The 14,454-nt window shown below is 37.9% G+C and overlaps 1 protein-coding gene across 1 annotated transcript in view; it reads right to left on the reverse strand.

Moving 5' to 3' along the window:
• MCMDC2 (minichromosome maintenance domain containing 2) overlaps positions 1 to 12,579 on the reverse strand; it is a 50,131-nt gene extending 37,552 nt beyond the window's left edge. The window contains exons 1-8 of the mRNA XM_050802028.1: positions 12,102 to 12,579; positions 11,880 to 12,010; positions 11,746 to 11,805; positions 8,830 to 9,025; positions 7,668 to 7,790; positions 7,445 to 7,549; positions 5,422 to 5,547; positions 2,392 to 2,629 (exon numbers count right to left, since the gene is read on the reverse strand). Coding sequence (XP_050657985.1) covers positions 2,392 to 2,629; positions 5,422 to 5,547; positions 7,445 to 7,549; positions 7,668 to 7,790; positions 8,830 to 9,025; positions 11,746 to 11,805; positions 11,880 to 12,010; positions 12,102 to 12,195 — 1,073 coding nt within the window. The 5' untranslated portion in view covers positions 12,196 to 12,579. The remainder of the gene's footprint in view (positions 1 to 2,391; positions 2,630 to 5,421; positions 5,548 to 7,444; positions 7,550 to 7,667; positions 7,791 to 8,829; positions 9,026 to 11,745; positions 11,806 to 11,879; positions 12,011 to 12,101) is intronic.
• Between the last annotated feature and the right edge of the window lie 1,875 nt (positions 12,580 to 14,454).

A 14,454-nucleotide genomic window follows, 5' to 3' on the forward strand; every position in this document is an offset into this window, starting at 1 on the left:
GGCCAGGCACAGTGGCTCATGCCTGTAATCCCAGCACTTTGGGAGGCTGAGGTGGGTGGATTACCTGAGGTCAGGAGTTCGAGACCAGCCGGGCCAATGTGGTGAAACCCATCTTTACTGAAAATACAAAAATTAGCCAGGTGTGATGGCACGTGCCTGTAATCCCAGCTACTAGGGAGGCTGAGACAGGGAAATTGCTTGAACCTGGGAGAAGGAGGTTGCAGTGAGCCGACATTGTGCCATTGCACTCCAGCCTGGGCAACAAGAGTGAAACTCCATCTCAAAAAAAAAGTTATACATCTACCTTATGACCCAGCAATTCCACTCCTAGGTATTTACCCAAGATAATGAAAATACATGTCCACAAAAAGGCTTGTGCAAGAATGTTTACAGCAGCTTTATTAGTAATAGTCAAAACATGCAAAACCAAATGACTTCCACTATGAGAACAGATAAACAAATTTTGGTACATTCATATAATGAAATGCTACTCATCAACAGAAACAATGAACTACTAATGTACACAATTGATCAATTCAAAAATATTTTGTTGAGTAAGAGAGAGTAGACCCAAAAGAGGATGCACTGTATGATTTCATTATCTGAAGTTCAAGAACAGGAAAATTAATCTATGGTGACAGAAATCACCAGTGAAGATAGGAACTGATTGGAAGAGGGAAGGAGGGAAATTTCTGGGGTGATAGAAATGTTCTATAATAAGATCTGATTATTTCACTGTGTGTAAATTTTACCTAAAAAGAAAAAACAAACCAATCTCTCACAGAGCCCCAAATATCATTTAAAAATGTCAAAAGATTAATGGCAAAAAGAAAAAGAGAGAAAGACCTTAATTTACATGCATTACAAATCAATAATAAAAACAACATAATAAAAACGATCAAGAATGGGCGGTTCATAGAAAAATAATACATGTTTAGTAAGTTTTATATGATGCCAAAATTATTTCCAATTAAATAAATGCAAATTAAAATAAAATACAATTTTCCACCTATCAGATGGCAATTTTTTTTTTTTTTTTTTTTTTTTTGAGACAGAGTCTCTGCCGCCCAGGCTGGAGTGCAGTGGTGTGATCTCAGCTCATTGCAACCTCCGCCTCCTGGGTTCTAGCAATTCTCCTGCCTCAGCCTCCTGAGTAGCTGGGACTACAGGTGCGCGCCACCACGCCTGGCTAGTTTTTTGTATTTTTAGTAGAGATGGGGTTTCACCATGTTAGACAGGATGGTCTCGATCTCCTGACCTCATGATCCACCTGCCTCGGCCTCCCAAAGTGCTGGGATTACAGGCCTGAGCCACCACGCCAAGCCCAGATTGCAAAATTTTAAAGTGTATAATGAGGTGAGAGGATTGCTTGAGCCCAGGAGTTCAGCCTTAGCAACATAGGGAGACTTTGCTTATGTAAAAAATTAAAAAATTAGCCCACTGTAGTGGTGTGCACCTGTAGTCATAGCTACTCAGGAGGCTGAGGATGGAGGTTCACTTGAGCCCAGGAGGTTGACACTGTTGTGAGTCATGATCATGCTACTGCATTCCAGCCTGGGTGACAGAGTGAGACGCTGTCTCAAAAAATAATGATAACAAAAATATAAGTTTGATAATACCCAGAGTTGGTGAGGCTGTGAGGAAACAAATACTCTCATATTCTGTCAGTAGAAGAATAAAGTGGTATAATCTGGGCATTTGGTACCATATTTACATCACCAGTGGCAATTTAATTTTAGCAAAACATAATCTGTTCAATTAAATTACTGTTAATTTGAATTTTATTTTTTTCTATTTTAAATTCATTTTGTAAATTTATTTTTTGCTTTGAAACTGCATACAAGATACTAAATAAGGAGTTTATTCCTAGCTTTGTGAATATTTAAGCAACTTTTTAAGGAAAGGGTACTTGCTAGTGGGGAGCCACAAAATGCTAAGTAGAGGCTTACTCCAAAGTTAGGATGATATTCCCCCCAAACAGTAATTATGGCACTTCTGACAGGCTTATTTGGATGCAGTGAGTCAATATTATTGATGGAATATTGAAGAAAAATAAGAAAATGGTTAGTTTGTTCCTTAGGGGGAAGATTATTCAAAACAAAGTACAGAAACAGCATACAGAGCTAGGGATAAGGGGAAAGGAAGGCTGGGAAGGATGCAATTATTTACAAAGGTCTGAGTGAGGAAATAGTTTGAAAATTGGAGTAATTCGACTTAGCACTTATCAATTTATCTTTCAAAGGTTTTGAATTTTATTGATAAAGATTGATTTAAGTACTTATACTGGCTCAGAAAAATTCTAAATATTCTTCTTGTAATAATGCTCATGGAAAGGATGTATGCAAATCTGTGACCAATTAATATTTGTAAAAATTCATGTCATGTATTTACCTGTCTATGAGTAGAGTATCACTTGTTATAATTAAAATATCCAGGCAATCTTCTAGTTCCTTGTTACGGTCAGTTGTCTGTACTAGACTCATCAACAAACAGAGCTTGAGCAAATTGTAAGTCCCAGGAGGGGTAATTTGTGATGCAAAGATATTGGCAAGAATTGCTGTAAACTTCCAGCATGAGCTGGAAGTTAAGGAGAGGAGACACCTGAAATTGTCACTAATTCCTGAAGGAACTGAAAGTAAATATTAACATATATATTAGAAAGGGTTTTAAAACAAGGCAACATTATAGATATTTGACTCCCTTTATATAAAATGTTATCAAATTATAGTTCTAATAATACCATATTCTTTTTTTTTAGAGACAGGATCTTGTTATGTTTCCCAGGCTGCTCTTGAACCCCTGGCCTCAACTGATTCCCCTGCTTTGGCCTCCCAAAGGGCTATGATTACAGGCCTGAGCCACCATGCTTGGCCTTTAAATTCTTAGAATGATATTAAATTATGATTCGAGGTCATGCTAGTTTACCATTTCTACCTCAGGGAATGTAATACAAGGAAGAAGTCACCCTTTGTGTCCACATAGATTGGCTGTGGGTTGCAGGCAAATCCCTCATTCTTCTCCTTTTAAGATCTATGAGAGCAAACCAGTTCATGGAGTGCCTGCATTGCTGTGTTTGCTCCTATATTTCTATGTATCACCTTCAAAGAGGAATAATAAGCAGAATGGGAAATATTTGAATGTTGCTGTTAAACAGAAAGATTTACATTCCACTACTTTGAAAGCACTGTACTGTAGTATACTGTAAAATTCTAGATCTTCTCCATCCTCTCACTCTCCACCTCCTAAAAGGAATGAGTGATTTATCCAATTGGTAATGTGGGTGGAACAGCTGTGCATGTATAACCTAGTCCCATTCTCCTTCTTTCTGGGCTGCCATCAAAAAGCAATGATTTCCTCTAACTCATACATGCCCATGGACTAAGAGAGGCCTACTTTAGTTCAGCTCTTGCCACATTTGGGTAGTTAAATATGTCTCATTCTGGAGTTCAGCATAAGAAAGCACACTCTCCATCTACAGAAAAGTCATGTTCTGCTACCAAATCAATAAATTTTAAAACACTTAGCAGAAAATATTTAAAAGATCACTAAACCCTCTATAATCCATCAGTGCTTTCTTTCTTTAACATTTTTGTTCTTTTAAGAAGCTTTTCTCTTCAAGAAAGTAGAAGTATTTAGAATCTACTTGCATTTAAATTCAACTTGGGTGTCTATTACTACTGATGATTACCCACAGTATGGAAGCTAAAGAAACTTCATCCTGGGCTGGGCGTGGTGGCTCATGCCTGTAATTGCAGCACTTTGGGAGGCCGAGGTGGGCAGATCAGGTCAGGAGTTCGAGACCAGCCTCGTCAACATGGTGAAACCCCGTTTCTACTAAAAATACAAAAATTAGCTGGGCGTGGTGGTGAGCACCTGTAATCCCAGCCACTCAGGAGGCTGAGGCAGGAGAATCCCTTGAACCCGGGAGGTGGAGGTTGCAGTGAGCCAAGATAGCGTCACTGTACCCCAGCCTGGGCGACAGAGCAAGACTCCGTCTCAAAAAAAAAAAAAAGAAAGAAAAAGAGAAAGAAAAGAAACTTCATCTTGGAAGCTAATCTACCATGTTGACTTCTGGTAAACCCCAGATCTGTGAATGCTGGGAAATTGCCAGTTGATCTATTGTTCCTCAAGCAAGAGCACATACTTACCATAAATCCTGCCATTAGATCAATCAACCTTGATAATTAATACTTACTGTAAATCCTGTCCTTAGATCAATTCCTATCCAATCCCTCGGAAGCGTGTGTACTCCTTCCCTATATAATTCCTGGGTCTGGGGTAATAGCATGGAGATCCACCTGTCTTGCGGCTGCCCAAGATCATGCTTCTGTCCTTAAGTTCCCCAGTAAAACCATCCTATAATGACAAGCTGGACTTGTCTGCCTGCTTTGGTTCCTCAGGTCCTTCTGCATTTAGGGATCACTTTGAATATATATAGCCCATTCAGGGAACATACAGATTACAAAAAAATCCAACTCTATTCAAGATTTAACCAGCCTTTTCTATATTTAGATACTTGTGAGCCAAGTTGAAAGAATAGGTCTGCTCTCCACTTTTGTTTACATAATGCTAACGCATGTTGGAGTTGTTAAAGGAAATTATCAGTAATAAAGGTGATATTTTGGTCCTCATCTGCCTTTATCTTATTTCTTGATTTGGTTCAGAATTCAGTTGAATAAAAGGATGCTTTTTTTTTTTTTTTTTTTTTTTTAGACGGAATCTCATTCTATCACCCAGGCTGGAGTGCAGTGGTGCAATATTGCCTTACTGCAACCTCTGTCACCCAGGTTCAACCGATTCTCCTGCCTCAGCCTCCCAAGTAGCTGGGATTACAGGCACCTGCCACTGTGCCCAGCTACTTCTGTATTTTTAGTAGAGATGGGGTCTCACCATCTTGGCCAGGCTGGTCTTGAACTCCTGACCTCGTGAGCCACCCACCTTGGCCTCCCAAAGTGCTGGGATTACAGGTGTGAGCCACAGCGCCCAGCCAAGGATGCTACTTTATTGAGCTCTCCTTCTCAGACCACAACAGTTAACCCAGAATTGCCTTGGCTAGTGGTATAGAAAAATCCTTTGACTAATCTCTAATCCTGAAACATTTTTCTCATTATTAATTATTTTAAAAATTAAAATAAGGCTTAGCCCAAAGAAAGGAGTCCTGCATGCTAGAAAGTTTCCACAACATTATCCTGTTTTATTTCCTTCATGTACTTATTATCTGAAATTGTCTTTTGCTTACTTTACATGTTTATTGACTATCTGCCATATGATTTAAGAGCAGAAACCTTGACTGTCCTGTTTACAACTGTATTCTTAGTGCTTAAAAGAATGCCTAGCACATAGGCAAACAATATTTATCTGCGGAACAAATAGATTTAAATTTAAATATTTGTTAATATATAATACTAAAATTTTCCTTACCTTTTGAATTACAAAAAGTTATGCTATTTGCTTCTATACAGACAGCAGTTTGTGAAGTTTTTACACAGGTTGGAATTCCAATAATTTTATATTCATTTCCTATATTCATTTTATTCACTGATTCATCTAAAATTATTAAAAACAGAAGAAAATGCATATTCACTAAATGAACTTTGTACATGAACATATGGTTCAAAGATCCAGAACTAGTAACAATTCAGTAGTTGAGTTAGGAGTATTTTTGTTTAGCATAATATCCACATAAAGTGACACTAATAATATAAACTGATGCAATTTTATTGCTGATAAATTTTGATTCTTATTTGCAATGATGAATTTAACTTCAAGAAGCATGTGATATAGCAACTAGACACTCTTCTATAACATGGTCGAAAGAAAATAAAATTATTCCATATAAGATGAAACATTTTTCCATTCAATGAAAAGGAATGTTAATAAAAATGACCTTATAAGTGATAATTTTATTTGAGAGAAAAATAATTTTACTGTCTACAATACACGTAAGTACTTGTAAAAACATTATTTAACTTATAAAATATGTGTTTTTTTGTTTGTTTTTGAGACAAAGTCTCGCTCTGTTGCCCAGGCTGTAGTGCAGTGGCACAATCAGCTCACTGTAACCTCAAATTCTAGGGTTCAAGCAATCCTCCTGCCTCAGCGTCCTAAAGTGTTGGGATTACAGGTGTAAACCACCATGCTCAGCCTGTAAGATATTCTTATCTGTGTTTTATATATGAAAAAACCGAGAGGTTACATGGCTTGCACAAAGCTAAATAACTAGTAAGAAGCAGAGCTGAAATTCACATTTAGGTTTGCCTACCTACAAAGTCTACCCTCTTATATTATACTAGTTTCCTCTCTCATACCTAGAGTTTGGGCAACACTTTGCATGAGTTCAAAATTTATTTTAAAAAACACACGAAAAATTTTGATCCTCCATGCCACAGTTAGAAGTTGGTTGGTTGTAAAGCTGTGAAAGAAAGGTTTACAGGAAGGAGCAAGGGTTAACTTATCTCTGTGATCAGAGTGGTCTTCCTTTTTTTTTCTTTTCTCTCTAGCCCCAGAGAGCTGAACAATAACTCCAATATTTATGTAAGACACACACATAGAATAATAGGAGATCCCATTGTCTTAAAACAACTGTGGCCCTGGGACTTAGCTCAGTGCTTGGGACACAGTCGGTCCTAATATCATTTTAAGTGAGTGTTGTATGACTGAATGAATAATTGATATATTAACTAAATATGACTCTTTTAAAACACTCAAGAATTAGAAGACTTGTGATTCTTAAGATATAGAAATACCATTTATACTTTATAAGCATAAACAAGTCAATGGCTTTTTTTCTGAGATGGAGTCCCACTCTGTCGCCCAGGCTGGTGTGCAGTGGCACGATATTGGCTCACTGCAGCCTCTGCTTCCCGGGTTCAAGCGATTCTCCTGCCTCAGCACCCTGAGTAGCTGAGATTACAGGTGTCCGTCACCAAGCCTGGCTAATTTTTGTATTTTTAGTAGAGATGGGGTTTCACCACGTTGGCCAGGCTGGTCTTGAACTCCTGACCTCAGGTGATCAACCATCCTAAGCCTCTCAAAGTGCTGGGATTACAGGCTTGAGCCACCGCGCCTGCACTGGCCAGTGTTTTTTTATTTTTTTAGAGACACGGTCTCGGTTGCCCAGACTGGAGTGCCGTGGCACCATCATGGCTCACTGCAGCCTCCAACTCCTGGGCTTAGGCGATCCTCCCACCCTCCCACCTTAGCTTCCCAGGTACCTAGGACTACAGACATATGCCACCACATCTAGCTAATTTTTTATTTTTAAATTTTTTATAGAGATGGGGTCTCACTATATTGCTTAAGCTGGTCTCAAACTCCTGGCCTCAAGTGATCCTCCCACCTCAGCCTCCCAAAGTGTTGGGATTACAGGCATGAGCCAGCCCCTGTGCCCAGCCAGTTACATACTTATAGCAATTTATTTTGAGTTCAAACAGAATTCACTTACCTCTTAGGAAAATTGTAACAGATTGAAACCTAAATGGCTGGTTGTTAGAATGTCCTTGAAAAGCATGAAGTCCCTTTGTGGCAATTATTTCAACTATTTGTTTATCTTAAAGCAAAGAGCAAAAAAGAATTAGATATTAGAATATATATTTAATTTAATTTCCATATTGAAATATCAGACACTACTTTAAAAATTGTAATTACAAAATGTAAATGCATATTACCACCAAGTACTCTAAATTTTCTGTCTTCTTGAAGTGAAGATGCACAGAGATTACACAAAAAGTCATTTCTTATCGTTGCAGATTCTGTAGCACCAGGCACATGCACTCTTATATACTGAAATCCTGAAAGAAAACAGTGGTAAGATACATTTGCTTTCAGATTTAGCTATCTATTTTGTTTCTTTTGTTATTGTTGTTATTTTTTAATTTTTTAATTTTACATTTTCTTTTTTCTTTTATTGCTGACACTAACAGATTGTAGCTATTTCAGTCCTTTAAAATTAGTCTAATTCAAAATGGAATTAATTCAGTTTTGCACTTGAGTTCAGGGTAGTTCAATTAACAGTTAACAGCTGTTTTTGCAAGGCATTGTGCTAAGGCACTGGCAATATGGATGCTTAAGCACACAATTTCTATATGTGGCAGTGAGAAACAGGTAATTTCCACCTGTGGTATTCATTTGCAGAGTGTTCAGAGAGAAGACAGGAGGGTCAATCAACCCCAGTGAGGGGTGGCGGGGATAATTTTGAAGTCCTGGAGAAGGACTAAACTGAGGTTAAGCCAAAGGGTTGAGAGAGGACATTAAATGTTTCATTCACAACGTCATGAAATAATGTGTGAGAAGAGCAAGTACTTCAGCAATATAGGTGCACTTGTTAAGATGGGGGTGGCAGAGAAAAGGAGAAAAAATGCATTTCAAGATTATGCAAAGTAAATATATAAACATTAGGAGATATAAAATTTTTATTTAAATTTTTTCTATTTTGTGAGTGTTTTATAACTAATTGTAAATATGATTTAGGATTAAACAATACATTGTTCAATTTATTTATTTATTTATTTTTTTAGACAGGGTCTCTCTTTGTCATCCAGGCTGGAGTACAGTGGCATGAACACAGCTCACTGAAGCCTCGACCTCCCTGGCCCAAGCAATCCTCCCAACTCAGTCTCTTGAATAGCTGGGACTACAGGCATGTGCCACTATGCTGGGCTAATTTTTGTATTTTTTGTAGAGATGAGGTTTCTCCATGTTGCGCTGGTCTCAAACTGCTGAGATCAGGTGATCCTCCCTCCTCGGCTTCCCAAAGTGAAGGGATTATAGGTGTGAGCCACCATGCCTAGCCAATTGCTTAATGCTTTGATTTGCCTTTTTAATATTTACCTTTTGAAAGAGGGCATGCTTCATCTGAACAAAGAAATCTTGCACCTTGTGTATACTTGGTTACAGTTGTCATTGCAATCACAATTCCTTGCATCATATAAAATCTCTGAGATGTATAATCAAGTGGAAATTCACATAGATCAAGACCATAACTTGGCAGGGGAGGTAAATGTGTTAATTTCAGCACTATATTAATCTAATAAGAACATAAAAATGGTATTAATGAAAATTGAAAATCCAATTTGACTTGTATTACAATATAGTAAGTATATTATAGAGTAAGTCAAGTAATGATATGTTAATGTTCTTAGGAATCGAAATTTTAAGCCTTAGAGAAATGATATTCAAGTATAAAGTTAAAGTAAAAATCCTGTAATCTAATATTTTAATTGAAAATAGCATTATGAACTTTAAATTTTTCCTTAAATATACACAATTTCTGACCATATCCACTGAAAAGACTTAAAAAGCAATGTCAACCAGGGCCAGGTGCGGTAGCTCACGCCTGTAATCCCAGCACTTTGGGAGGCCAAGGCTGGTAGATCATGAGGTCAGGAGATAGAGACCATCCTGGCTAACACGGTGAAACCCTGTCTCTACTAAAAATACAAAAAATTAGCCAGGCATGGTGGCGGGCCCCTGTAATCCCAGCTACTTGGGAGGCTGAGGCAGGAGAATGGTGTGAACCCGGGAGGTGGAGCTTGCAGTGAGCCGAGACTGTGCCACTGCACTCCAGCCTGGGCGACAGAGCGAGACTCCGTCTCAAAAAAAAAAAAAAAAAAAAAAAAAAAGTCAGCCAAGTAGCCAAGAAGCATGCCTAGTGCCCAGATTGTGATCTCTTGTTAAGTATCTTTTCTCACTAAAAGGAATCAGGATTCCTTGGGGGAAATGGCTGATTTCAGGCCTAGGATAGAAAATATAACAGATGAACTTGGGGTATCTTCTAACAAATGGCCTGTGTCAAAAAGACATAGGAGCAACCTTGAAGGGACCCCCAATGACAAAAGGTAGGATAATATGAGCATCAAAAGGAATGACAGAGACTCACTGAAACATATTGTATATATTTAAAAGTTCATGAGTTCCTCATATTTAAAAAAGGAACCCCCCCAAAAAAATTGGTCATTATTGGAGGCTGCTAGATTTCAACTCATTACTCTTTATAAAGGCAAAGAATCATTTACCCTGCCTTTCCTGCACAAATTATATTTCAGAGTAACTAACTAGCTGATGAGAGAAAATTAGTCTTACAGAAGAATTTCAGCTAATTCAGAAAGAACGCTAAAACTAGAAAAATTGCAATTTTGCAACTCCTAATGAAATAACGAATTCTAGGCAATGAACATCAATGGCTGCTAAAACCATTAGGTGAAAGTTGACGAGAAACTGTATAATGGAGAGAAGGGAATGACATCACAGGAACCCATTAATCAATTGTGACACTGTTAAAAGTGCAACAATAGATACTATATCCTCCTGATATAGCACAATATGTAATACATTACACTAACTATTATGTATTCTTGTCAAGTGATTTGAATCTGAATCTAAAAAGCTTTTACAGTTAACTTCTATTTTAGAAATATGAGGTTAGGGAAATAAAATAGCCCTACAAGGAAGCAATTAGATAAATCAAGATTATATAACATAGGACAATTAGTTTCTTCAAAAAGTTAATGGTCTAAAAAGGGAGGGAGAGGAAATGGCTCTAGACTGAAAGAGACTTAGTGAGATGTAAGAACAAATTATAATGTGTGAACTTTGTTTTGGTCCTGATTTGGAACAAACCTACTGTAAGATATTCTTGAAACAATTGGGCAAATTTAAATGTAAACTGGACTTTAGATAATATCAAGGAATTATTGTTACTTGTGTAGGGGTGATAACATTCTGGTTACATAACAAAAATGTCCACAGCCGGGCATGGTGGCTCATGCCTGTAATGCCAGCACTTTGGGAGGCCGAGGCGGGTGGATCACCTGAGGTTGGGAGTTCGAGACCAGTCTGACCAACATGGAGAAACCCCGTCTCCACTAAAAATACAAAATTAGTCAGGCGTGGTGGCATATGCCTGTAATCCCAGCTACTTGGGAGGCTGAGGCAGGAGAATTGCTTGAACCCGGGAGGTGCAGGTTGTAGTTAGTCGAGATAGCGCCATTGCACTCCAGGCTGGGCAACAAGAGTGAAACTCCTTCTCAAAAAAAGAAAAAAGAAAAATGTCCATAATTTTTACAGGTTGATACTAAAGTATGTAGAGATAAAATAATAGAATGCCTGGGATTTGCTTTAAAATATTTCAGAAAAAAAATTCATGATGCAGGTATGAAAAAATATAATATTGAATCTGAGTTGAGTGGTAGATATATGAAGGTTCACTGTATTATTCCCTTTACTTTTGGGTATGTTTGAAAAGTTTTATTATACAAGTGTTTAATGTTGGCCAGGCATGGTTGCTCACACCCGTAATCCCAGCACTTCAGGAGGCCAATGTGGGCGGATCATGGGGTCAGGAGTTTGAGACCAGCCTGGCCAACATGGTGAAACCCTGTCTTCACTAAAAATAAAAATATTAGCTGAGCGTGGTGGCGGGCACCTGTAATCCCAGCTACTCGGGAGGCTGAGGCAGAAGAATTGTTTGAACCCAGGAGGCAGAGGCTGCAGTGAGCCGAGATTGCACCACTGCACTCCAGCCTGGTGACAGAGCGAGACTCCATCTCAAAAAAAAAAAAAAAAAGTGTTTAATGTTATAAGGGATAATATGAGAAATAAAGATGCATATGTAAGATATTCTATTGAACTTTGAAAAACATGTGCTATCCTTTTTAAAAAAAAGTCTATGAAGATAAAAATACCTTTTTACAGTCATCATGTGAATTTGCACCTGAGATTGCTTAGTTAAATTTAACTAAAACTTACTTGTGTTTCAGTCTGCAATTGTCCAATTAATGAGAGAGTCTTAACAGCAATAAAACAGACCTGTGATTTCAAACAAACAAACAAAGTTACCAAAAATTCCGTGTGGCACAAAATTATTTCTTTTTTTGACTTACTGATTGAAAAACTTCAGCTGCTTTTAAAGGTTGGTGTAAAATGTGATTTCCAAGCTCAGCATCTAATTCAACAACATCAGAGGGATTTATTAAAATTTTGAATCGATAGACAGCATAGCTTTGTTTTGAATCTGTGAAAATATACAAATGTAAAAGTCAGGATAGCTATGTGTAGGAGTTTATTTGAAAGTTTTAAAAATTACTCACTTTTGCTGAACGTACCATTGTAGTACTTGCAATCATCTATAAACTTTTGGAGGCCTCCACTTCTGTCAAGATAGATGAGGGCCGCCTCTTTCATTTTTAGATTTGACATTTTCTCCTGGTTAATGACTCGTCTCTATTTCTAATTGATTAAACCACAATTGTTGGTAAAAGCTACAGATGGCGAAACTCATAGAAGGGATGTGAAAACCTAGAAATAAAATTAATTTTATTTTTGAAAATCTCTAATAAGACTTCACAAATTATTAAAGTTGACAGTGAACTAAAACTAGGCAAAACTTCCAACTTAAAAACATTCCTACCCAAAGAAAAACAAAACGTTGCTTTCTTTTGCCAAATAACTTTTTTTTTCTTTCTTTTTTTTTTTTTTTTTTTTGAGATGGAGTCTCGCTCTGTCGCCCAGGCTGTAGTGCAGTGGCGTGATCTCAGTTCACTGCAACCTCTGCCTCCCAGATTCAAGCGATTCTCCTGCCTTAGCCTCCCAAGTAGCTGGGACTACAGGTGTGTGCCACTACACCTGGCTAATTTTTTGTATTTTTAGTAGAGACGGGGTTTCATTGTGTTAGCCAGGATGGTCTCGATCTCCTGACCTCATGATCCGCCGGCCTCAGCCTCCCAAAGTGCTGGGATTACAGGTGTGAGCCACTGCACCCAGCCCAAATAACATTTTTATCCAGATTGTTATGAGATCCTTCACAAGACTGAAAACTTAAAAACAGGAACCTCAAATGTCTCTTAACAGAGGTGCTCCCAAAAATGTTTGAGATAAACAATATCTGATGATGAGGGTCCTTTGCAAGTGTTGTTTAAAAAATGAAACTGGTAAAAGTTGTTTTATAAATTCAATCTAAGTAACAAAATATAGTAGAATGAGTATTAACCTGGGAAACCTGAGAACTTGGTTCTAGATCCAGCATTTCCTGATTGCTATGGGGAAATCATCTGACCTCTCTTGGCTCAGTATCTTAATCCGCAGGAAACGAAAGTGTTGTATCAGATGATTAAAGTCCCCTCCAATTTTAAATCTTATGTTAGTGACCAACATAAAACATTAAACCACAGTAATGAGTAAAGAATGGAATATGTGAAATTCATTGAAAGACAGCAAATACTAACCGGAAACAATATATGTCAGTAGTTGTAACAGGTGCTAGAAATAAAATGATTAATAGGTGCTAAAAATAAAATGATTAAGATTGGATCCTGCCTTTCAAGAAGTTGCTAGGCAGAGATAGAGAAGTCAGAAATAATAACTAATACATTATTCACTCATTACCAGTTGTTTTTTGTTTGTTTGTCTGTTTTTGTGAGATGGAGTCTCACTCTGTCGCCTGGGCTGGAGTGCAGTGGCAGGTACCATGTTGGCTCACTCCAATCTCCACCCCTTGGGTTCAAACGATTCTCTTGCTTCAGTCTCACAAGTAGTTGGGATTACAGCCACGTGTCACCTGGCCCAGCTAATTTTTGTATTTTTAGTGGAGATGGGTTTCACCATGTTGGCCAGGTTGGTCTCGAACTCCTGACCTCAAGTGATCTGCCCGCCTTGGCCTCCCAAAGTGCTGGGATTACAGGTGTGAGCCACCGCACCCGGCCTCTTTACCAAATATTTATTTGGCTACTACTATAGGTTGGATACTAGATTGTCCTAGGCACTAAGGATACTAAGATGAGTAAAACGTGGTCCCTATCCTTCAGAAAGAGTTCAGTGAGAGAAGACATATATGTAAACAGTTACATGGCAATTTAAGTGCTGTAATAGAAATATGAATATACCAGGTAGCATGAAAGGAACAACATATACGAAATATTTCACAAAATTTGGGGTCATCCTTGTATATGTGTCATAACATTTTCTATTAAGACATTTTCATTGAAGACGGTGGGGTCATAGAGAAGAAGCTATGAATTCTACTTTAAGGTGACATTTGATAGATGACTATTTCACTAATTGGAGGAGAGGTGAAGAGAAAGAGTTTCAGAGATAGAGGTCACCTCCCACCCCCACTATCAGTTTTACACTACTGGATCCACACACCCATTACGTGGAGTTCGGCTACTTTCCAAAGAAAACTAATTGAGACTGTCTTTTTCACTACAACATAGAAGTGAAACTTTAGCGTTTATTTCTCTGTGGCCATAAGTACAATGATCTCAAAATGTGTGTTGTGTTCAGAACATCACATCTTTGCTGCACTAGAACATTAGGTTTCTGGGGTGAAATGAAGGGAGACTATTGGTAATTAAATGGTTGGGTGAGGCCAGATTATGCACGCTTTTGAAGATTATACAGGCAAAGAGAAGCCATCAAAGTTTTTTTTTAAGGGTGGGGAGTATTATAGTCAGACTTTTT

Source organism: Macaca thibetana, chromosome 8 (genome assembly GCF_024542745.1).
Source record: "Macaca thibetana thibetana isolate TM-01 chromosome 8, ASM2454274v1, whole genome shotgun sequence".
NCBI lineage: Eukaryota > Metazoa > Chordata > Mammalia > Primates > Cercopithecidae > Macaca > Macaca thibetana.